The following is a 23,774-nucleotide window of genomic DNA, read 5'->3' as shown; positions in this document are numbered from 1 at the left end:
TTTTCAAAACTTTGTCGTACAACCTTCCCATCGAGCTAGTTACACTAATGCCATTATAATTGCCACACTTTTTCTTACAACATTCTTATCTAAAACTGCACCTATAACATTCTTCTGCTTATCGTGAAATATGAAATAAGAATTTGCAAATAAATCGCTGATGTAACGAATAACTTGTGCAATTGTTTTGTTTAGAAACAAACATATCTCAAATCGTGAAAGAAAGTGAATATAAAAATAAAACAAGTCATAGAAATTTCAATAATAAAACGGGCGAAAGAAATTTTGAGTTTCAAAGCTTGGAAACGTATTTTGACCGAAATAGAAACAATATTTTTCCAGAGAAGTACCACGGGTAGAAAGCGAAAAGATTTGAGGGAAGATAACAATAAGTCGTATCATTTGAATAATTTAGATATTTCCCTACATTATAATTTATATTAAAGAGGAGTAGAAGTAGGTTAAGTGAAACGAAATGTATAAAAATGAATTAACTAATTGACTTACTAACTGATAAAGTTATAATTTAAATATTACTAACTAGAAATTAGGTAAAATATGTATGTATAATTGAAGTTTACAAAAGTTTTGGTATACGTATAAATGAACAAATAAATAATTTACATTAAGTTGGGAATTTTTTTAAAATCCGTAGACAACCAATAACACCGACTAGATACTTCTGGATACTGAGTAATGTCAATTTAATAAAATATATAATTTATGCTATTGCAGATCTACATCTATTATTAATAAATTAGTCATAAAATTTCGTACAATCGTTTGTAATGTTTATTTATATCTCAAATCTCTCCATTCAGTATCATAGATTTTAATAGAACTCTTTTAATTTTTCCAGAAGGAGTCATTGGAAAACTATTAACAATTCTAATGCCCCCCCTGAGCTTCATTCGATCCGGTACACGTTTCGCTACAAAATGAACAATATCATCTTCATCGATAATTCCAAGATACGATTCATTTGGTATTATAACTGCCATTGGATGATCGCCATCTTCATCATGAGGTTTGCCTATTACAATTGCCTGCGACACTGCTGGATGTTTCTCTACAATCTATATAATAATAATACATAAATGTCACATAATTTATACAAATATACTATATAAAAATAATTGAATGAGTTCTGTAGTAAAATATGTATATAACAATAATGTCTCGTTAGTATGATAATAAGTAATCGTCTTTATAGATTGAAGATAAACTAAAACCTATTCACTTTTTAACAAATTTTCCCACAATTGAACTTCTTATCCCTAAAAGCACTTTCGGCAGAAAATTTCACAACCAAAACTTAACTAATAAACTAAAAAGAGCTGTAAGGAGAAGGTCATTTGTCTCTACTTTTCTCTTTTTACATTTATCAATATCAGTGCTTTCAAATGTATTCGAAAATTTATAGTTTAATATATTTTTTAACAATTTTATACTTATTCACATTTATTTTATGATTATGACCGACAAAGACCCGATTTTTCTATTTGTGCATATTTTAAATGAGCTATGTGCTCTTTAGACCGGAGATAAACAAACCTATTAGTCGGCCCGATATTTATACCTTTGTATTTATGAAATTAGCTGTAATGATTGTAACAAGCACTATATTGGGTAGACTAAGATGTCTTGTGAATGATCAGTTTAAAACGTATCAACATCATCAAAAATATAAACAAGCACGCTGCCAGTCAAAGTAGTAGAATCAATGTAAATATATTGTTATCATCAAGATTTGGCTGCACCTTGGACGGCTAGATTGAAAAACGAAGAAATTCTGAGACGTATCGGCAAACAACGTGATATATTTGAATTAATTAAGAAGAGAAAAACGGCGTACCTAGGACAGATTATGCGAAATATCAATTTTTGCACCTACTGAAGGTAAAATTTAAAGAAAGGGAGGGGTCGGAAGGAAGAAAATATCTTGGCTGTAAAACACACAGGCAGTGGACAATAATACACGATATACAATCCTTAAAACACATCGTAAGAAATAGAAGAAGAAGAATGTAAAATTGTTGATTGTTGAAAATTGATGGATACATTTGAATGCAGTGTAATTGTGAGTGTTGTTGTAGTGGTAGTGTAAACACTGTGTTCAATATGAATAAAACCAACGGTTCAAGAAATTCCAAGTTAAACGTCATCGTAGACCACATTTAAACGGGTGACTTTTTGATCATTTTCAAATAAAAAAAAAATGAGTAACACACGAAAGAAATGATCGATTTTTGTCTTGGATTTTTCGTCTTTGTATCCTAAACTAGTAGTAGTACTTGAAGTATATTGAAACCCAATTTATACCTCTTCCAATATAGCTGGTGCTACATGCCAGTTTATATTCGACCATTTCTCTAATTTCGCCACGATGTGGTAATAAGTAATATCGTGTGTCGTCAACCAATCACCCGAGTCAAAAGGTTCGGATTATTTCTTAATTTTAGCACAGACAAATTATTTGTACCTACCTTTTCTAACATGGCTGGGGCTACATGCCACGATTTGTATTTGAGCATTTCCTTAATTCTATCGACTATATAAAAAAAACCGTCTTCGTCGTAATAACATACATCGCCTGTTCTCAACCAACCATTCGTATCAAAAGAATCGGAACAGTCTCGGTTATAAAAACCGTTCATGATTGATTTTGTTTTGAATCTAAGTTCTCCTTGTTCGTTAGGACCACATGTTTTTTCAGTATCTACATTTACAACCTATGAAATTTATTATTTTATTTATTATTTTTACGTAAACTTAACCCTTGAATCGTTTGCAATAATCCTATATTTTCAACAATGTTGCTGGCAAAATAATTTGAAAAACTATGCTCAAAGTTACAATTAGAAATATCCAGATATTTACCTAGATATAATATAGGTAATTTCTTGTATTGGAATTTTTAAATTATTCATTTTGAAGTCTAATTCCTTTTTAGTAAACTATATTTGTGGCAATATCATTGAATTTATCTTAATGAACAACAATTGACAACGAGATAACATATACTTACTTTACACATAATATTAGGTAAAAGCATGCCGATAGAGTTGGGTTTGTTATGTATATACAAAGTTTGTTTAACGTTTTTTACATCAATCCATGTAGCACATCCTGCAATTTCTGTTTGTCCGTATGGTTGAGAAATAATAGTTCCAGGTAACATATCCCTAAGTTTGGAAAAATATGCCTCTGGCATTGGCGCACCGGAAATTGAAAGGGTTATCAGGTTACTAGTATCAATATTTTTCGGACGACTAGCTTTCACTAATGATATTCCGTAAGGGGGCGGTAAAAAGGTATCAGTTACCTGCCAATAAATAAATGAAGGGAATTGCGTTTAATTTTCTTAATATTTAGTATACGTTAATTGAGTACTACAGACCTAATAACACAAGAGACAAAATACTTCATTGATTAAATGCATCAAAAGGCGATCTAACATCGTGAACAACTAATGAGTGCAAAAAGCAGAGGGTTATCTTTGTCAGCTTAGATTCGTTTTCCGGCTGCAGGATATGTACCTTCTCATGCCGCCAGTGATGTACTGATTAACGACCAATTTTACCATAAATAAAACATTTTGTTTTTTTTTTTAATCTTTCGATCGAGCTAAGGAAATAATCTTATGTCGAGACTAGGTTAGTTGACTAAATTTGAGAACGGCTAATTATTTTCTATTATATCTATTTTATTTCAAAAAAACTATATTTAAAAAAAAAGCAATATTTATATCACGTATTTCGTATCTAAAAATAACAATTTAGAATTCCCTCGGAAACGCTGATTAGTGTCATGGCGTCTTGAATAACGTCATGGCATGCAAAACAAAATTGTTCACATCAACTGTCAAGTGTAAACGGTTTTCTAAAAATGAATCCCCGTTTTACAAGTATTGTATTATGCCTCAGTGTAGTACTACACACAATATTATCTACTTAGGTAATGCAAATGTAAAATAAAACTAATGTATTTTGTCTAAGAATATACAAAAATGCTAAAAACGTAAAACAGTACGGGGTACCCTGCTCTGTTAGGTTAGGTTAGGTTAGGTTAGGCTCTGTTGTATGAAAATGTCAACAGCAACAATGATGTCTTGTGTGACATAACACTTTGATTGGTCGTCGCAGTCAAGTGACTTAATACCTATTTTCATCATCGAATTTATTTTCTTAAAATATTAATAATCATTGATTTTTAAGAGGAGTAGACTGTTTTTTTCTTACCTACGTCCCTTCATTTATAATTAGAAACTCTAAACCAAGAAATTCGGTATTGCATAACCTAAGATATCTACTTTAAAAAGGAAAGTAAAAGTATTAAACTAACGAGATTTATTAAAAAAAATCTCGAGGATAATTCCTTGATTAAAAATCATAGGAAATATACACACTAAATATCATTTTTTCTGGCCAACAAAAATATCCAAGAAACTGGTATTAATGATATGAGGTAAAAAACTATTTCAATAATAGTAACAACGAAAATAGCCCGCGACAATTTGAACTCTTCTGTTATTAGGTCTGCGTTGAATACTAATTCAAAATATCATAGTTTAAGTAGTTATTATTTTCTTCTCCACCTTTCTAGCAAGTATTTTTCAGGTTGGTACACTTCACTCATATACATTGAAACCAATGTAAATTATAAGCAAAGTAGGTTATAATGTCAATAAATTCGGTTGAATATAATAGAGTCATTGAAACTATCTCTATCTCTGTGATTCACTATTCTAAATAATCTGATTTTAGTAATGAGAATTGATTTTACCTTATACTTATCAAGTAAATGCCAACATTGTTGAGGATCGAATTTTGAGACCATGACATTGGCTGCTCCTATTTTATATGATGCAGTTAAAGACATTATTCTTGTTATCCAATAAAATGAAGCATACGATAAATATACTCGGTTTAAATTATTCGTGTATCTACAATAGAAGAATGTTAATGTCAATATAGTAAAGCGGGTTTGAGAGAGTCCAAGCAGTGTTATGTGACTAAAGAAAGTTTTATGAGCTTTTTTCATTGAGTACTTTCAAATTTGATTGACCTCTTTAGGGTTATACTGAACACACTTTTTACACCAACACTCACAGTAATCGTGAACAGTTTGTTCAGTATAAATATCACCAACGGTTTCAGAAATTCTAACTTAGTCACTTTAGGATTATTCCATTTTAGTTGTTTTGTTAATTGTTTATTAATTTCAAAAATAAAATAAAAGAAAAATTAGAACCGAAGTCACTCAACTACTTATAACAACTACTTTGGAAAGTACTATATCTTTACAAACGGTTACATTTCTCTCAATAACCTTATTCTTTTATAAAAATCAAAACAATTCAATAATTTTTCTCGTTATCTGATTATTTACATTAAATTAACTGCTTGTGACATTAAAGCGTAATGACTCAACATAATTCCTTTGGGGAAACCAGTCGTGCCGCTGCTCAGCAGAATCACCGCTGTATCAAATATATTATCAACTTGTTTCGGTTCAAATGTATCTTCATCTGGATGAGGTTTCAAAAAACTTGAAAATGTTTTGTATTGATCTGATTCTCCGATAACTATTATTTCTGCTTCAATTCCTATAAATGAAATATAATGGAAATATTCCGAAATTATTAAAAATGCTATTATATGTATTAGTTGAAATTTCAGCGAACATAAACAGCTTAATACTATGAGGAAATTTAGTCTCACTTCATTTAAACTAGCAGCGTAGGAGTGTAAGCAACTTCTAAATGCACTAATTAACAGGAAAAAAGTGACTCTAATATCTCTACCAAGCTCCAGGGTAGATTGGGCAATGATGAAATAGACAGAATGTCTGAGTAAATTTTAGAGGTTTCTAGAAACGAAATTAAACTGGTAGTCGGTCTTCTGACAAGTCACTGTCCTGTTATACGAGGATGTATTGATATCTAGTTAGCCTAGACCAGTTCCATGCATAAACAAAATATTATATAAACTTATTAAAAGTGTCAGTGTAAATTTTGACGTCAAAAAAGTAAACCAGAGTTAAGCAATAAATTAAAAGGAAGAAGATATCCACCGAAATTGAGAAAATCGAAAAATTGGAGTATCGAGTCATCATCAAGTACCTGTATTTAAAAGGGTTAAGAGGTAAGCACGTTTACGAAGATATGCTCAATACCCTTGGTGATCAATGTCCTTCGTGTGCGACCGTGAAACATTGGACTGCAAGCTTCAAAAGAGGTAAATTTTCCATTGAAGATGATGACCGATCGGGAAGGCCAGTTTCTGTATCAGTCCTCAAAAATATCGATGCAGTTCTTGATATGATTTTATCAGATCGTCGAATTGGTCTAAAACGGATATCTCAAACACTAAATATTTCATACGAACGCGTTCATCATTTAGTTCACGTCAATTTGGACATGAGAAAAATTGCTGCAAAATGGATCCCCAAATGTTTGGATGTGGACCAAAAGCGTGCAAGGGTAGAAGCATCACGTTCGATCTGTGCTCGATTAGAAAACGATGTAAACTTGCTTCAGTTTTTTGGGATTGCCGTGGAGTAATGATGATTGATTTTTTGGTTAAAGGTAGAAAAATAACTGGAGATTACTATTCGACAATACTGATCACTCAACGGGATCACTACGGGAAAACATTAAAGAAAAAAGACGCGGAAAGCTATCCATAGGTGTTTTGTTTTTGCAGGACAACGCCCATGTACACAAATTTCATGTTTCCATGCAAAAAATTCGTAATTTAGGATTTGAATTACTAGAACACCCCCCCTTATTCACCAGATTTGGCTACGTCCGACTATCATCTCTTTCCTCGACTAAAAAAAAGTTTAAATGGTCGTAAATTTTCTTCCAACGAGGAGGTAATAAAAGCTGTGGAGGTCTGGTTTGCAGAGCAAGAAGAAACATTTTTTTTGAAAGGTCTAGAGACGTTGCAGGTTCGCTGTAATAAATGTATCCAATTTAGAGGAGAATATGTTGAGTAATAAAATATTTCGAATGCTTAATTGTTCAAAGTCCGTGCTAGTAATTGACAATGCTGTTCTTAAAGTTAAGGTCTAAGAGTCCTCATCATCTTGTTCTGTTATTTGCAAGTATCTATCTTTGTAATCATCTTTTAACGACTTACCTGCATTTTGCATTGAGGTTTCTATTTTATTAACAACTTCAGGTATAACGAAAACTATTTTCGGTCTGACTTCTTGTAATAAATGATTAAAATCTAAAATTGCCAACGTCGGATCTAAAGTAGATATCGGTACATTAAGAAATAAACTTGCTATGAAGGCAACAACAGTGAACTGATTGTTGTTTGAACATATAAGAATGACATCTTCTTTTGTCAAATTTCTATTATTCAGATGAAGAGCAGCTCTAACACAACGTTCCAAAACTTCTTGGTATGTATCTTCTTTTTCCGTATCAGCAATAAACTAAAATAGATGGAAGATGTTCGCTTTTTGTACACCTTTGTTTGTGTATATGTCATAACATGAATTCAACAATCGCTTAAGAATTACTTGGGGATATACAAACAACGGTAACATGATAATCTTACAAGCACGATAAAAACAAGAATTTACAAGCGAAAGTACTGAAAAGTAGTTAAGCAATACTTATCATGACGGATGATCATGGGGATTGAGAGTTCTGTTACAACTGACCGGCAGGATCTATCAATATTCAAAGGAGCTGATCAAAAATCAGTATCATAAATCAAAATCTTCGGTAAACAAAAAAAAACGGAAGTCAAAAGTGTCTATTCTCTCAATAACTATGGACATTTTGAATCAACTTTATAGGCTCGGGAAAAACCAGAAAATTTTTGGTGTCTATATTCAGGGTGTCCTGCATCTGATATCACACATGAATACGTTACGAAAGCTTATCATAACTGAGACAATCGGTAACAATAATCTGCCACAACATAAACTAGAAACATAATGAATCAATGATGTTCACTATCGATTAGACAAAGTGACAGAAGATTTGTGACAACAAAAAACAATGATTAGTAACATTGTTAATTAATGACAGGGAAATAGCAATTCGAAAATCCTTATTGTTACATTAGATGAAGAAATTGTTGGATATTAACCATTCATCAAATATACTTATGCTGGCGATCATTTTTTGGGGAAGATAATTAATAAAATAAAGTGTCTCCTATGTACAAACTAAAAAGTAGATTTGAACAAGAAGCCATTGTAGAATATTTTATTTTCAAAATGTATATATGAAGTCAATTTAAAATATTTTTCGAACTAATTTTAAACAGTATTATTTTAGTGACCTTCACCTAAATTATTACATTGTATAATATTATATTTGGATTAAGATAGAAATTTATATACACAAATAACAAGATGTGTTTTTAAATTAAACTAATTTCTTCAATACATACTTGCGCAATCTTATTACTATGTTTTCGCATGTATTTGAAAAAATGAAACCCCAAACCACGTTCCTCCAATTCAAAATCTAAAGGTTTGAAGAATATATGATTTTCTTCATCTGCTGCATATTCTGTCCTCAATTGTAAATCTATGATAGGAAAATAATATTTTTTAATTAGAATGGAATATTTTTGATCCTTTTGATAATAATATTATTAAAGAGTGACTGAAAATTCTAATGTTCTAATTGAAAGCTATAAAGAAGTAACTAAGAGAATTCACAAAAAAATAATTCATTATCCGACGCTTTTATGTAACACCCTGTAACTATATAATTCCCTCATGCGTAATAAGAAAATCTAAACGAAGAATTACAATTGATAATCAAAATAAAAAAATTCTGGTTACTTAATGGAGATTTTGAAATATAGACCAAACACAATATTAAAAAACTGCAGTCATTTTTTCGATTAATATTATTTAGATACGTTCATTCTACGATATTTTATTCATTTTTTTAATTACTTTCTATTATTTTAATGCGATACATAAAGTGCTCGATTCACCACAAAAATTGACGTTTAATTGGTGAAAACTTCGAAAATGAATATTGAGATATATGCGTGGTATAAAGTATGCCTATAAATTTTTGCATTTATTTTTAATTTCATATATAAATTGAAATAGGTAATCAATGCTAACTTACCTTTAATTACGTCAACCATTCTGATATCTTACAACAAATAAAATAATATCCAGAGTAATTACAAATTATGTCAATGTTCTGAAAAGAATCTCCACTCTACAGATATCGATGTTTTGAGGTCAAATAAACAGTTAATGATTTGCAACAATTTATACACTCAACTCTGATTCTTATCAGATAAAGAAACATAACATAACCAAAAAAATTATAACCAATTAAAAAATGATAATGACTAAAATATATTCCTCATAGTGGAATACTAACAGAGAATTTGTAAATAAATGAAAAATAGTTTATGCTGAACTAACCTTGCTAATTGTTTAAGAAATGTCGATGTTTAAAAACAAACATACCTCAAATTGCGAAGAAAAGATACAGTAGTCGTATTATTTGAATAATTTAGAAGATATTAAACGTTTGGCATCCTAATCGATCTGAATTGATATATTAGAATGTCAGGTTCGAGTGATTTTTCAAAATATACACTATTTTTTTATGAAATTTGTAAAAATCTGGGTATCTTGAGATGTAAAGACATCAGTGAAAACAACTCTTGTTTCATAGTGTTCAGATTTTTGGAATTTGATTGATAACGATATTTAAAGCATCTTAAACGATTTTTATAACTGTTCAACGTAAGTATCACGATTTAACCGATTTATAACCTATCGTTCGTAACCTTTTCGAGTACATTTGTTAATAGATTCTATACGCACGTTTGAGTTTTTTATTAAATTCAGTCTAGTAAATTAAAAAAAAAAAAACATTTCAGCATTCACATCATATCTTGTATGTTTTTTTATAATAAGTATATTTTCTTTCATTTTCTATTTAGGTGGATGTTTGTTCTCTATTAATTATTTAATATATTGTTGTTAAGGTTTGAAATCAACGTGTTACCCGCTCCCGATTCCCCGGTTTACAATAGGAAAAGTGTGTTCAGTAAGTCCAGAGAAACTCGACCAGGTTTACTTGGAACACAGAGTAACCCGTCAGGCAGTTTTAAGCCTTGATCAACTACAACGTTTCCATAGGAAGTTTAGTAAACCTTGAAGATCCCTGTTCGGTCGGACTAACGGCCCACTCCCTCTTAATTGAAGGGTAACAGATATATCTGTCTTAAATTTGATGTTGAAAGGAAGGAAGCAGTTATTTCTCATTCAAACAGCTTCTGAGATAACGCATCATATTTAGATTGCTCTTTTTTGATTTACTAAACGGCTGAACATTAAACTACAGTTAGAAGATACTTCTGTTAAGTATTATAATGTTTTTCGTATTTTTTATATATTTATACTCTTTCCATTCGCGGGGTGAATTAATAAACACCGTCTTTTACGTTCTTAATTTATTTACACACATACAATACACTTAACTTACAATAATTTACTTATAGATATTCTTTTCACTACGACTATTTATTTAAAGCTAACTCACTGCGTTTATATACCTAAATAAAATTTTACAAAGCTCTAGAACAAAAAAGATACATTAATATATTTTCCTAGAAATTATTTAGAAGAAATACTGTGCATAAACTGCCTACTACTAGAAAAATTATATACAAATGACCATCAAATCAGTTCCGCCATTTAGAAAAAAAGAAAAAGCGCTGCGCGAATTCGCCTAATTAAAATTCCATAGTAGATGGACAGGGTTGGACTAGGAAACTTTTTTGTAACAGTTGGTTGATTTCTGATGGTGCTAATATACGATTCTTTTCCTCTGCACAGCTTGGTTGTGTGTTAAATTTTCCTAAATGGGGATGTTCCGCGTGCGAGGCTCCAGTGGTATGTTACATATGATATCCGCAGACAAGATTCTTCTGGAAACTGGATCATGCGAATTTAAAAAAAATAATACTCATTTATGCTATTGAAAAACTACATACATCTATTCTTAATAAATCAATTATAAAATTTATATATTTTCGTTCGTTTCTCAAATCTCCCCATTTAGTATCATTTTTTTTAATAAAACTCTTTTAATTTTTCCCGAAGGAGTCATTGGAAAACTATTAACTATTTTAATGCCCCCCCTGAGTTTCATTCGATCCGGTACACGTTCTTCTACAAAGTTAATAACATCATCTTCATCGATAACTTCCAAATAAGATTCATTTGGTATTATAACTGCCATTGGATGATCGCCATCTTCATCATGAGGTTTGCCTATCACAACTACTTGCGACACTGCTGGATGATTCACTAAAATCTAATAATTAAATTTTAACATATTGTTTACCAACTTTTGTTTTGTTTTGAATACTCGCAGTACAACAATTTTGTGAATGTTACTTCTGAAGGGATGAAGGTCATACACAGTGTGAAGAAAATGAAAATTGGATAGGGCTGGTGTTCTTGGGTATATTATTAGACCTTTAATCATTAAAAAGATCTACTTAATGAACTGTACTGACATTTGATGTAAGATATAATAGACTCCTAGTTGGCAAGAAGATCTTGTTAATGCCAATCGGATGGAATTCTACCACGTTACTTAGACAGTGAAAAAGAAGTACTAGAATGACCACTACGATAGCCCGACTTAGTACCTTTAGATATAAAAAGTATAACAGCTGTGCGTACATAAGTTTTTCGAACTAATAGAAAAAAAATTGTGAGTAGAACCCAATATTTGGAAAATAACGTGGAAAATTTCGAAAATTCGATAAAGCAACGTGTTTTTTATTATTTTTGTATGGATTCATATACGGTGTACAAAATTGATAAAAATTAAAATCGAGAATTTGTTATTTTCGAAAAGGTACTAACACTAAAATAACTTTTCAGCAATAATTCAATTGAAAACGCAATTCTATTCTATTCTATTCTACGCAAAAAACAATTGATAATTGTTGCGAAATACGCGACACGTTTTTATCTCAACTATGATTTTGTTAGTTTTGTAAACAAATCTCGACTGGTTATTTCTTTAGAACAAAATAATTATTCCATTTCAGGAGCTCGTTTTGTACAAACCTTCTCTAACATAGCTGGGGCTACATGCCACGATTTGTATTTGAGCATTTCCTTAATTCTATCGACTATGTAGAAACATCCGTCTTCGTCATAATAACAAACATCCCCTGTTTTCAACCAACCGTTTGTATCAAAAGAATCGGAACAGTCCCGATTAAAGAAACCATTCATAATCATTTTCGACTTGAATCTGAGTTCCCCTTGTTCATTGGGTCCACATGTTTTTTCGGTATCTACATTTACGACCTGCAATTGTGGGTTGCTTAAGACCGCTTGACATGACAATACAACGTGCAATGCAATACGCAATATTTATTTATCAAAATCATGCGCAGATGAAGTTCATCTGATTGTTTCATCTAAGATCTTGACATTATCGGTTTTGTGCCATTTTTCTGGCATCTAGTTACTTACATTAGATAAAATTTGAGGTTAGGAAATTGTTTACTTTCACACTTTACAGAGACTTGCATGCAATTTCTTGCACGTTGTATTTCATGATGTCAAGCGGTTTTACTTATTATATTGGTGCGTTTCTACGGGACGTGAATTACACTTTCGTGAAAAACGTTTCTTTGGAAAGCCAAGATGTCTTTACAACAACGTGAAGTTATAAAATTTAATAGCAATGAAAGATGTTGAAATGAGATTTGAAACTCTCTAAAATGTATTCAAATTGAGATTAAGTCATACGTATAATGTTTCCAAAATTATATGGAAAATTGCTTTTTAATTCTGTATCGACCAAATTTGATGCTTCTTAAATTTTTCTTCGCAGTATTCATTTTCTAACCTTAAAGTGTCATTTTTCGTTTTTTATCAACTAGCTCTCGTGAATCACATCCCTTGGGAGCACACCATTTTATTTTTTTTTATATATTACAATCTTATTTAGTCCAATATTGTTAATACAGAATCTTGGGAATATTTATTCTCAAAACTATATAACATATTTGTGAAAATTAATAACTAAAAGTTAGGATGTATCAGTTTAGCCTTCATCCTGCAGCATATGGATATTTAAATGTTTTTTCTGTATTGAAGATAATTTATGGCAAATAGAATGGACGTTTTATTATATTTTCCATACATTTTATAATGTAGTATCAGCAAAGCGAAGCATTTAAGCCTTCATATCACGTCAAAATTTATCCATTAAGAAGATTATAGAAACACCACTAAAATGTTATCAAAATAATACCACCCTAGAAACTTTTAAGCTCCATTGTATGCTATTGTTGTTTATTGTAGAATACGTGAAAAACTTGTTTCCTTACTTACCTTACACATAACATTAGGTATCGGTAGACCAACAGAATTGGGTTTATTGTGCAAATACAAAATTTGTTTAACATCGTTCACGTCAAACCAATTTCCGGCTCCAGAAATTTCCGTTTGTCCGTATGCTTGATAAATAAAAGCACCTGGTAGTAAATCTCTAAGTTCTAAGATATATTCTTGCGGGAGTATAGCACCACCAGTTACGAAAGTTAATAAATTGCTAGTATCAATGTTGTCCGGACGACCAGCTTTTATTAAAGATATTGCTCCAGAAGGCGGGAGAAAAAGATTGGTTACCTATTAAAAAACTGGATTCAATTTCTATGAAATTAAGGGAAGTTAGATAGAAAAATTACCTTATACTTATCAAGTAGAAGCCAACATTCTTGAGGATCAAATTTTGATACCATAACATTAGCCGCTCCGATCTGGTACGTAGCAACCAAGAACATCACTCTTGTTATCCAATAGAGCGATGCATAAGACAAATAAATCTTGTTTATATTATTTGATAGTCTAAAAGACGAAAGGAATTAATAGGGTGGTTAACTTTTCTGGTTTCTACCAACGAACAATATTTTCAAATATTAACATTTGTTATTTGAGAAGGTCAGCTAAAATCAGTTTTGATTCAGTGAAATATCGATGCTGTGGGCAACATTATTAAAGAAGACTCACTTGTGATTTACAGATAGAAGCGTCTCTTCAGCTTTTAGTTTTGAGAAAGATATCTTCTAGATGGATTTTGCATGCCAGATCTTCCAAAGAACGTCAAAAAACTGATTATTCGACGAACAGTAGAAAAACTAATAAATAAGACCAAATCAGCTGATCCACCAAAAACCAAGAAATTTGTGAAAACTATATAATTGATTCATGTACGATTAAAATAGACAAAAAGTCAGATTGAATATTATAAAATTGAGATCCATGAGAAAAAATTGTTCGTAGGAAAGATGAAACCAGAAACCAAATATTTCAAGAAAAATAATAACTAGAAAGAAAACTGTGTAATAAAGATTAATAAAATGGTTGAAATACCAATGGATTTTAAAAAATATTCTAAACAAGAAAAGTAGAAGAGACGAATATTAGTCTACGGGATTAAGTTATTTGAAAGAAAACCAAAATAATGGACAAACTCCCAAGTGATTAAAAAGCAGTCATCATCACTTTGTGCAACAGAAGATTGCGGAATTAGATAGAAGCTTTAATTAAATGATTAGGTCAAGATTCTATACCATATTTTATGATAGTATTTACATTGTAACGGCTGCTTGGGCCATTAAAGCGTAATGAGAAATCATAATTCCTTTCGGCAGACCAGTAGTGCCGCTACTGAATAAAATAACTGCTGTATCAAATACGTTTTCTACAAGTTTTGGTTCAAATGTTTCTTCATCCGGATGAGGTTCCAAGAAACTTGAAAATTCTGTGTACACATCCGATTTTCCTATAAGTATTATTTCTGTGATGATTCCTAAAAATTGAATGTTATATAAGGAAAAATGTCTAGCCTGTACGCTGGGTACATTAATCTAGAACCACGAATCCATCTATCTGAATGTGCTGTTTGACAGAGAGGAAAAATAGAGTTTACTTTCTTTATTTATTTTAATGGTTTAATATAGCATTTCACCTGAGATGTTTATCTCCGAAATTTTCAAGTTATGAGAGGGAATGAAAGAAAAAACTTGTTTTTGATGGTTTTGCAAAACTGCAATAATAGGTATAAACATATATTGGTTTGGATTCGACCGTATTCGGAATTCATAAACAAATTCTGCACAAAATGAAGAAGACACCGACAATTTCGAGCTTTAGTTTCACAAGATTATTAAAAATAATTTCCCGATGAAAGCACTTCATGTAAATACGTAGATAAATGTTGAAAATAAGCAATTTAAAAAATTAGAAACCAGAGACTAATTTTTTCTTCAGTAAAGCTGCTGTAATTCTTATCATTTTATCACATTTATTCTTCTTTAGCTGATCTATGTTTCTCGAGGGCACCATGGAGTATGACGTCTTTTCGAAATCACTCTGTCTGGAAAGATTTTTTTCACAACCACCATGGATCCATTTGATGTGTAACTGGTAGCTTCGCAACCTATAATTTACTATTTTCGAAATTTCAAGCTCTGGAGCCAATTATTGCAACATAGCGTTCGGTATTACCAGTTAATAATATTATGCCCAGGCGCTTTCCCATAGCAAAAAGGGCCAATTAATTCTCTGCCCGATATTGCTGCCCATACTGTTACTTTAAGACTTTGCAGAGGTTTCTGGTTCTTGAGTTTCTGATTCTCATTGTTTGTAACGAAAAATTTGATAAGGATATTTTTTGTTTTATGTACGTTGCATATTCAGAACGTATTTATTGTTACAAATATGAAGATTTTGCCAAAAACGAGTATATTTTAAATAATTTCTTTGTATATAAATATCAGCCTTAGTAATCACTTACCTGCATTTTGTAACGAAGTTTCCACCATTTCAACCACTTCTGGTATGATAAAAATAACTTTGGGCTTGACCTCTTTTAATAAATAATCAAAATCTAAACATGACAACGTTGGATCTAAAGTAGCTACCGGTACATTTAGAAATAGACTCGCTATAAAGGGAACGACAGTAAATTGATTGTTGGTTGAACAAATAACTATAATATCATCTCTTGTTAAATTTCTACTACTAAGATGTAGAGCAGTTCTGATACAACGTTCTAAAACTTGGTGGTAAGTATCTTCTTGTTCTTTATCAGCAATGTACTGAAATACCAAAATGTTTTACAATACCAATCGTTTGAGATTGGAAGTAGGATTTTCAAAAGAAAATTTAAACCCATAGATTCAATATTAGCGTATAGTTGGATAAACTTTAAGTGGAACCTTTAGAAACTAGAACTGAGACGCAACGTAACGACACCAGAAAATGCTGGAATGGTGAGGGTGGAAAAATTGTATCCCAACAAAACGTTGTTGAAACCAGAACTAAGATGACGTCGAATTTTCCTGCAAGCGAAATCACACACCTCAAATATTTCAAATACATTTCGTAGATACATACTTCAACGGTAGGTTATCCCACGTTTTGGAAACACTCAAAGACAACAGTGGCAGAAGAGAGATGACTTCAAAACGAGCTCATGCAGTTATATGAACAAAAGTCATCAAAACTGAAGACGTATAGTTTAGATAGAAAAGAAAAAGAACATGGAGATGTAGTTAGCACCTGATCACTGTAAACTTAACTTCATTGAAGTTATCTGAGGATAAACGAAAAAAAATATCGGTAGAAATAAATAATACAAGTGATCGTCAACTATTATGTGATTAGTGACAACTTGAAAAACTATGTAATAGCAAAGAGAATAATAGAAGAAGTTATTATTTTTGTTGGAAATGATGTCGAGGAAAACGACTAAATTATTTAGGTAGAAAGTGACTAATTATTATGATTAAAGGTTCGAGTTAATGTTGTATTATAAATCTGTTTAGTTAACAAAAAATTTTTATTTCCATAGAATTCAATTTCTACAAATAAGATTTTGTTGAAATACATACTTGTGCTACCAAATTACTATGTTGTTGCATGTATTTATAAAAATGATATCCCAAACCACGTTCTTCATAATCAATATCTGAATGTTTATAAAATATATGATTTTCCTCATCTGCTGCATATTCTGTGCTGAATTGTAAATCTATAATAGTAAAGAAAATTACTTTTTGATATATCGAACTAACAATGTATATTTGAAAGGTATTTCAAAATATAGCGATTACACATTCGAACACAAATTTAATTCAGAATATGTAATTCTCTTTGTAAGCCAAATAATACCACTGTGATAAAATAATATCGCATATAAGAAGACATATGTCCTTATATCTGACTTCACCTCTTGTCTTTATTTTTTTTTTCTCTCTGGTAATCTGAATGGTAATCTGAATTTAGTCATTTGGGGGACGTGTCCCAGTCATCTAACTCTTCGTGCCCTTATTACCTGGGGAATTGATGATTGATCTTATTAACCATTATTTCTTCATTTGTTCTTCTTCTACAGCCCCTTTCATCAGATTGAATTGCTCCAAAAATGTTTCTCAATGTTCTCCCAGCCAGTGTATTTGCAGCCACATTCGATAATATCCATAGTTCGCAGCAGTGGTTTAACTATTGGATGAATATCTATTTTATAAACTGTTATTTGCTGATCTTGATAATATCTAGGAATTTAACACTGCTATAAGTAGATACCTAAGAAAATTAAAGAGTTTTTATAGCACGTACTCACCTTCAATTACGTTAACCATTCTAATATACTAACTTTTACAAACTTTTTTAATATAATAACGGACCGTTTCAAGTTAGTTTCACACAATATTACATTACATGTTTTGAACGACTAAAATGGAGAAAATTCTACAATTCGATACTTATCCATTTTTAAATAACATTGATTCTAAGGTACACTGAAATAAAACGCTAATTCTAATCAAATAAACCTGACAAGCAATTTTTTCCGCTATTTATTCAATCTGATATGGAAACGCAATTTCATGGATACAGTAGATTCAATTCGAAATGCCGAAAACATATAAAAGTTCAAAGTAATCAGTCTCGATAGTACCTAATTATTTTCTACAATTTTCAATTATAAGAGAACTAATATTTATTGGAAAAGAAAAGTTACGATCAATCAAAGAAATTAGATTCGATATAAATTAGATTCAAGTCAATGTTGATCGTTTTTTTCGACATTAACGGTATCGTGATGACTGAATGGACTCCAGAGGATCAGACCAGATTTGTCAGTCTTGGCAACAGTGCGAGAACGAGTCCTTAAAATACGGCGCCGATGTTGCACCTGGACAACGCCCATAACGCGCTATTTGTGAAGCAGTATTTGACAAGTAAGCGCACCCCAGTCCTCGAACACCCGCCGTACTCACCAGATTTGGCACCGCACGACTTTTTTTGTTTCCGAAGATAAAATCTGCTGTGAAAGGGACCCGATTTGAGTCGATGGCAGAGCTCCTAAAGCCGCTCACCAAAGAAGACTTCCAGCACTGCTTCGATCAATGGAAAAAACGCGTATGGAAATGTGTGTGGCGAGGCGATATAATAAAACAATTTTTCGTAACCAGTATTGTTATTTAATAGCCAGACCTCGTATTTGAGACATCATAATTGGTTTTTATAAAGGCCTCTGCCAAAGGAAGGTGTGTAAGATTACAAATATTCAGAATATACGATTAATAACCATTTTTCGATAAAGTTCAACCTTGAAATTACTAGAAAGTAATAGCTGGAACCAATAAAAATAAAATGTGAAATAATGGGTGACAAAACTCAATAATTCCCGAAGTTGTAATCGCAAAATCAGGCAAAATCTATGACAAAACCTTTTCGACTCTCTTTCATATTCATACTCAGTTTAATTCAAGATTAATCTTTATTGCTTTCAAATGAATGGACTATAACAATAATTAATAAGAGTAATTAATACTTATATACATCTATATATATATATATTTTTTTTAATAAAAAGGATATTTTTGGTTATTACACTTTGGAAATTCGATAATTATTATTTAAAATCACAGACACTGTCATTTTTTGTTTTGGTATTGGGTAATGTAGAATTGAACTACTATCAATTATAAGTAAAAAGTTTTTTATGTATAACTTGTCCAATATTTTTTGTCGGACGTATTTCCACTATATTTTTTTCTACAGAAATTCAATAATCTTCTTCATCGGTATTAAAATGAAATCTTTTTGGAGGACCATCTTCATTCGAGTCCGTATCAGCGTCGTCATCTCTGTAAGTGGAATAAACTCTGATAATCAGAAAAAGACTGCTATGGATGTAAATAAAAATAACTGCCAATATTCAGGAATGATTTATATTAAAGAAAGGCTTGTTTTGAACGATGCAGAACCCAATTTGAACATATTGAAAGCAAAAATATTAATTTTTAAATTGGATAACGCCATCCCCCATTATCTTTAATAACCCTCGGAAAGAGGGATTCAGTGTATCACATGCCTTTTGTTTCCAATCACCTATTCAGAAAGATGTCTCAAGTTTTTTGTCCCTTATACTTTGAGGACACATGACAGCACTTTTCGCTCGCTCGTTTGCTCTTTCATAACCTCTGAAAAATTTGTACCACCTTAGATATGATAATCACTTCCCTAGTACCTCAAGAGCTTATTGATTGTCACAGCAGATTCCTCCCGAACTTTCTGAATGAACTATAGCAATAATGCATTATTGATAAAATAGATCATTGTGTAAATAATTATTTTGTACCGCGTGGCACCTATCGAGACGTGTCTTGGGGATATTAGTGCTAACCATCCACACTCTCGATTTATTCTTTATTCACATCGTTCTTAGACTCGAATCTGAGAGCTGACACGGAGCAGAGCGACAGGATGGCGAGCGCCATGTCCACTCACTTGTGTAGACTCGAGGAGAGTGTGGATCGGGCATGATAAATCTTATGGATACTAATAAATTGTTTAATTGAAGAATAAAATATGAGATCGTATAATATTGAAATTAAATGAAAACCAATTGAGTAGTTTTTTATCGAATTCATAATAAGTACTTACTGAAATTTTCTTTTCTTCAGCCTGTGGATTTTTCTCAGAAAATTGTCATCTTTATTAGTAGGATTTTTATTTTTCTCGTGACGATATTTCTTTATACTGATAATTTTTTTCTTACGTGAAAACTTTTCATTTTCTTCGTTACTGAAATCCTCTTCACTGTCACTATCGACAATTCGGTTTTCTGGTTTTCGCTTTTTATCTTCTTTAGACGTGTCTTCGTTGTCTTTATCTTCTTTAGCATCTCTTTCATTATTTTCATCAAAATAACTTTCATTATTATCGTCATTATTATCTTCATTTTCATTTTGTTCTTTGTCTTCGTTGTCATTAGTCTGCTCATCATCAGTTTCAACTGTAGCAAATTCCGATGATTCTTCACTTTCTGTTAAAAGCTTAAGCCCACTAGGATTTACAATATTTTTTTGCCATTTTTTATTTTTTCTATAATTAATTCCGTCATTTTCGTCAGAATTATTGCTATCTTGTTTTTTAAATTTTACTTGTTTTCTCATTTTACCTTCAATAGCTTTAACATTTCTGTTGTATTCTTGTTCCGCTGAATTTTCATCTGAATCATCATTATGAAACTTCAATTTATTTCTGGTATATTGTTTAGTTATCATTTGATCTTTTTTCTTTTCTTTCCCTCTATTTTTGTCTTCATTCTTCCTTCTTATTTTCTTGACTTCTATATTATACTTTTCGTCTTTCATATTATTATATTCTAGTACATCATTTTTCGCGAACTTTTTATCATCATCTTGATTAGAATCTTCACCAGAATCATATTTCTTTATATAGTTTTTCTTTTTATATTTATTGTCATCTCTGTCTTGCTTTTTATTATATTTATTTCTTATGGAATTAGAGCTACCATCATCTTCTGTATTTTCACTACTTTCATCGATAATTTGTTCAACATTTTTTTTATTTCCCTCATATCGATTACTCCCTTCTTTTTTATTTTTTGGTTCTCTATATCCTTCTTTTTCATTGTATTCATTTCGGTATTTAGCTTTGTTGAACTGTTTACTATATTTTGAAAATGTTTCATGGTGGTCTTCGTCGTTATCATATCGATCGTAATTTTGATATTTTTTACACTCTCTTCCATTACAAACTTGTTTTTGAGCATCTCTATCTGCAGCAGTTAATGATTCTACATCTCTCACATCCGATTCATACTTTTTGGTTTTTTTATTTTGAGCAGAAACTACGACCAATGCACTCAGCAAAACTAGAATATTTACAAAAAACCTAGAAAAATTAATATTTTCAGATTATCAGAATTATTTTGCTTAGGAGACAATTCAAACTGTCTTTTATAAAGTGAGTAAGCACGAATGCAAAAAGTGCCATGGCCATAGCGGGACATTGAAGGATGCGTGTAATTTATATTTGACCAATCATGTATTTACATATATGTTTAAAAGAAAAAAAAAGAGCAATCGTCTTTCTGGGCCTTTCTAGATGAGCCAAATTCAAATTTATTTGCAGAATAAGCATATCAGACAAGAGACAAGAGACATTATGACAATCCAATCTTTCACACATTTGATTTTTATCAGTGAGATGTGCAAGTTAATGGTTCATCCATCATACAGCCCTGATTGTGCACACACTGACTTTTATTTCTTCACTTATTCGCCGGATCTTGTACCGTGCGATTTCTATATGTTTCCTAGAGATTCCAAGGAACAAGATTTGAGACTGATAAAGATGTAAAAGAAGAGCGACAAGTAAGCTTAAATTGGAAAAGACTTCCAGTACTAAATGGAAGAATTAGAAATGGAGCACCAGGCACATCTCGTATATACAATGTTAATATTATACTTACCTCATTGTCTTAAGAAACTAACAAACTAGAAACCGGAAGATTCTTTTTAAGTGAATTACAAATTACATTTTTTAAGTGACACTATTGACAATCTATTAAAGCACGTGTTTATTATTTATCATTCTGTCGCGAGCCAATATTATTCATACGAATGATGTGTGAATTCAGATAAACTGATATGAAAAATCATTTTCAAAAAATTATTGCTGACGTAGGTCACATGGCGAGCGATATGTGTTAAATAATTTTATCCAGACTATTACTTTCCTTTACTCTTTACGAGCATTGAAATGAAATGGTGTTCGCTATATTTTTAAAATCTGGCACGTTTAAGTTGGCATCTCAGTGGCGTAACGGCTTTATAAATTATCTTTTATAAGAAAACGTTTTAATATATCGGTTCTTAGCTTAAATAGATCCCCTATAAACCTAGATAGAATCAGTTTAAAGGTTTATCGTATGGAAAGGCCGTTTATTTAAGCTTTAAGAAGAAGCTCAGATGATTGTGAGATCTCAAAAGACTAGATCTCGGAACCTGGAAGTCGACACCAACTTCCTCAACTGTTCAGCTCAATATATAGATGACGCTTTGATTTTCAAGCTACAAAACCTCCACTTTGAGAAAATAATTTTATTTATTTTCAAACTAATATCCACCTGAATAATTACCCTTCTCTAACCGAGGCACTCACAATTTGAAAACTGAAGGTCAGTCATATTTTGAAATGCTCCCTAAAATTTATGAATTGCTCCATCTGAATAACAACCAAAAGTATGAGACGAGGCTGACTCAAGAACAAGTTGATGCACCACATCAGTTTGCTGTAATTATTCTAATCAACTAATTCTGTACCAAGAAAAAAAATTGCGTATATTACTTTTTCAATAGATTTATGCTTTTTCGTTCTTGTTGTTCTTGGTGAATCCTCGTGAATCCGCACACGGTTCTTCTAGCGAGTAGGAATATCATCACTTGTTATTGCGTTACGTTTCCTCCACGAAGCCTTTTGGAAATAGTTGCACCCAACAGGCAACAACTTTTTTCACACGAAAATGACCATGTAAACTTGAAGTAACTGTTACGGATCCAATCCCTTCATAGGTGGTTCAATAGGTGCATCTTGGATCTTCTTCTATAAGACGGAAATTAGGATTTACCAGCAAGTGTTTCATCCCCTTTGAAATTCGGAACCAAATGCGCGCTGCAACCTCTTGTGACTTTGTGTTCGCTTAAACAGACTTTGAAATCATAGTAGATCATAGGGCGTACTTGTTCTCTTAACAAATTTATTTTTCGATAAGAAATCGCATATACAACTATTCAACTATTAACTCTGTTGTAGCAGCGACCCAATTGCAGCCAGATCATACTCGTTCAGAATGGTGGTTATAGCTCTAACTTCTCTAGTTCGATAAAATATATGAAAAAATTAAGATTTTTATTGATAAAACCTCCTATGAAAAAATATACTTCAACTTTGTTAATTCCTTTTTCAGTTTGTCAAGCAAAAAAAGAGATTTAGTTCTTAACGATCTAGATATCTCGGATACCAATAAATTTCTAGATAATAATTTTCTATAATAAGCTACCAAAACATATCGAGACTTGGTATGAGAATATTTTCGCAATATTAATCATATAATTGCTGTGTTGCGGACATTTTGTAGATATAAAAATTTTCACAGACAAGTCGCCAGTGGAATCTATTAAATTTCCATGAATGTTTTTGTTTTTTTTGCTATTCTTATGTCGAAATGCAAAAATAAATTCGGAATAGTTTACTTTTATTTCAAATTAATGAATTGGCAACGTCGTAGCCGTTGACACAAGTAGATAAAACGCCGTTGAATTTAAATAAAAATTGTCGAAATTGTAGAAATTCTTTATAACAGATTTTATTACGGATTTAACAAAAGAGTACTAGAAAAG

General features: G+C 31.4%; 3 protein-coding genes across 7 annotated transcripts; all 3 read right to left on the bottom strand.

The window, feature by feature from the left end:
- Window positions 1-720: 720 nt before the first annotated feature.
- LOC130897116 (uncharacterized) lies at window positions 721-9,521 on the bottom strand. Of its 3 annotated transcripts, none has more exons than XM_057805730.1 (8): window positions 9,119-9,521; window positions 8,421-8,560; window positions 7,146-7,449; window positions 5,392-5,608; window positions 4,786-4,945; window positions 3,029-3,325; window positions 2,487-2,732; window positions 721-1,076 (listed from the first exon to the last, which is right to left on the bottom strand). In XM_057805730.1, exons 1-8 carry the CDS (start codon window positions 9,135-9,137, stop codon window positions 804-806), a joined length of 1,656 nt encoding a protein of 551 aa, XP_057661713.1. In that variant the 5' UTR covers window positions 9,138-9,521; the 3' UTR covers window positions 721-803. The 3 variants fall into 3 exon arrangements, with proteins under 3 accessions (XP_057661713.1, XP_057661715.1, XP_057661714.1); XM_057805732.1 differs by having other exon boundaries at window positions 9,472-9,513; XM_057805731.1 differs by having other exon boundaries at window positions 5,434-5,608; window positions 9,119-9,255.
- Window positions 9,522-10,451: 930 nt separating this feature from the next.
- Window positions 10,452-17,890, bottom strand: LOC130897115 (uncharacterized). 3 transcript variants are annotated; one of them, XM_057805726.1, is made up of 8 exons: window positions 17,678-17,889; window positions 16,947-17,086; window positions 15,848-16,151; window positions 14,644-14,860; window positions 13,737-13,896; window positions 13,381-13,677; window positions 12,100-12,345; window positions 10,452-11,332 (listed from the first exon to the last, which is right to left on the bottom strand). In XM_057805726.1, exons 1-8 carry the CDS (start codon window positions 17,694-17,696, stop codon window positions 11,060-11,062), a joined length of 1,656 nt encoding a protein of 551 aa, XP_057661709.1. In that variant the 5' UTR covers window positions 17,697-17,889; the 3' UTR covers window positions 10,452-11,059. The 3 variants fall into 3 exon arrangements, with proteins under 3 accessions (XP_057661709.1, XP_057661710.1, XP_057661711.1); XM_057805727.1 differs by having other exon boundaries at window positions 17,390-17,868; XM_057805728.1 differs by lacking the exon at window positions 12,100-12,345 and having other exon boundaries at window positions 17,678-17,890.
- A 626-nt stretch (window positions 17,891-18,516) lies between these two features.
- LOC130897118 (protein PFC0760c-like) lies at window positions 18,517-22,087 on the bottom strand. The gene is made up of 3 exons (XM_057805734.1): window positions 21,845-22,087; window positions 20,008-21,264; window positions 18,517-19,208 (listed from the first exon to the last, which is right to left on the bottom strand). Exons 1-3 carry the CDS (start codon window positions 21,847-21,849, stop codon window positions 19,127-19,129), a joined length of 1,344 nt encoding a protein of 447 aa, XP_057661717.1. The 5' UTR covers window positions 21,850-22,087; the 3' UTR covers window positions 18,517-19,126.
- Between the last annotated feature and the right edge of the window lie 1,687 nt (window positions 22,088-23,774).

This window comes from Diorhabda carinulata, chromosome 8 (assembly GCF_026250575.1).
Source record: "Diorhabda carinulata isolate Delta chromosome 8, icDioCari1.1, whole genome shotgun sequence".
In the NCBI taxonomy this organism is placed as follows: Eukaryota; Metazoa; Arthropoda; class Insecta; order Coleoptera; family Chrysomelidae; genus Diorhabda; species Diorhabda carinulata.
The sequence above is the reverse complement of the archived record's forward strand: the minus strand, read 5'-3'. Positions and strand labels throughout refer to the sequence as shown.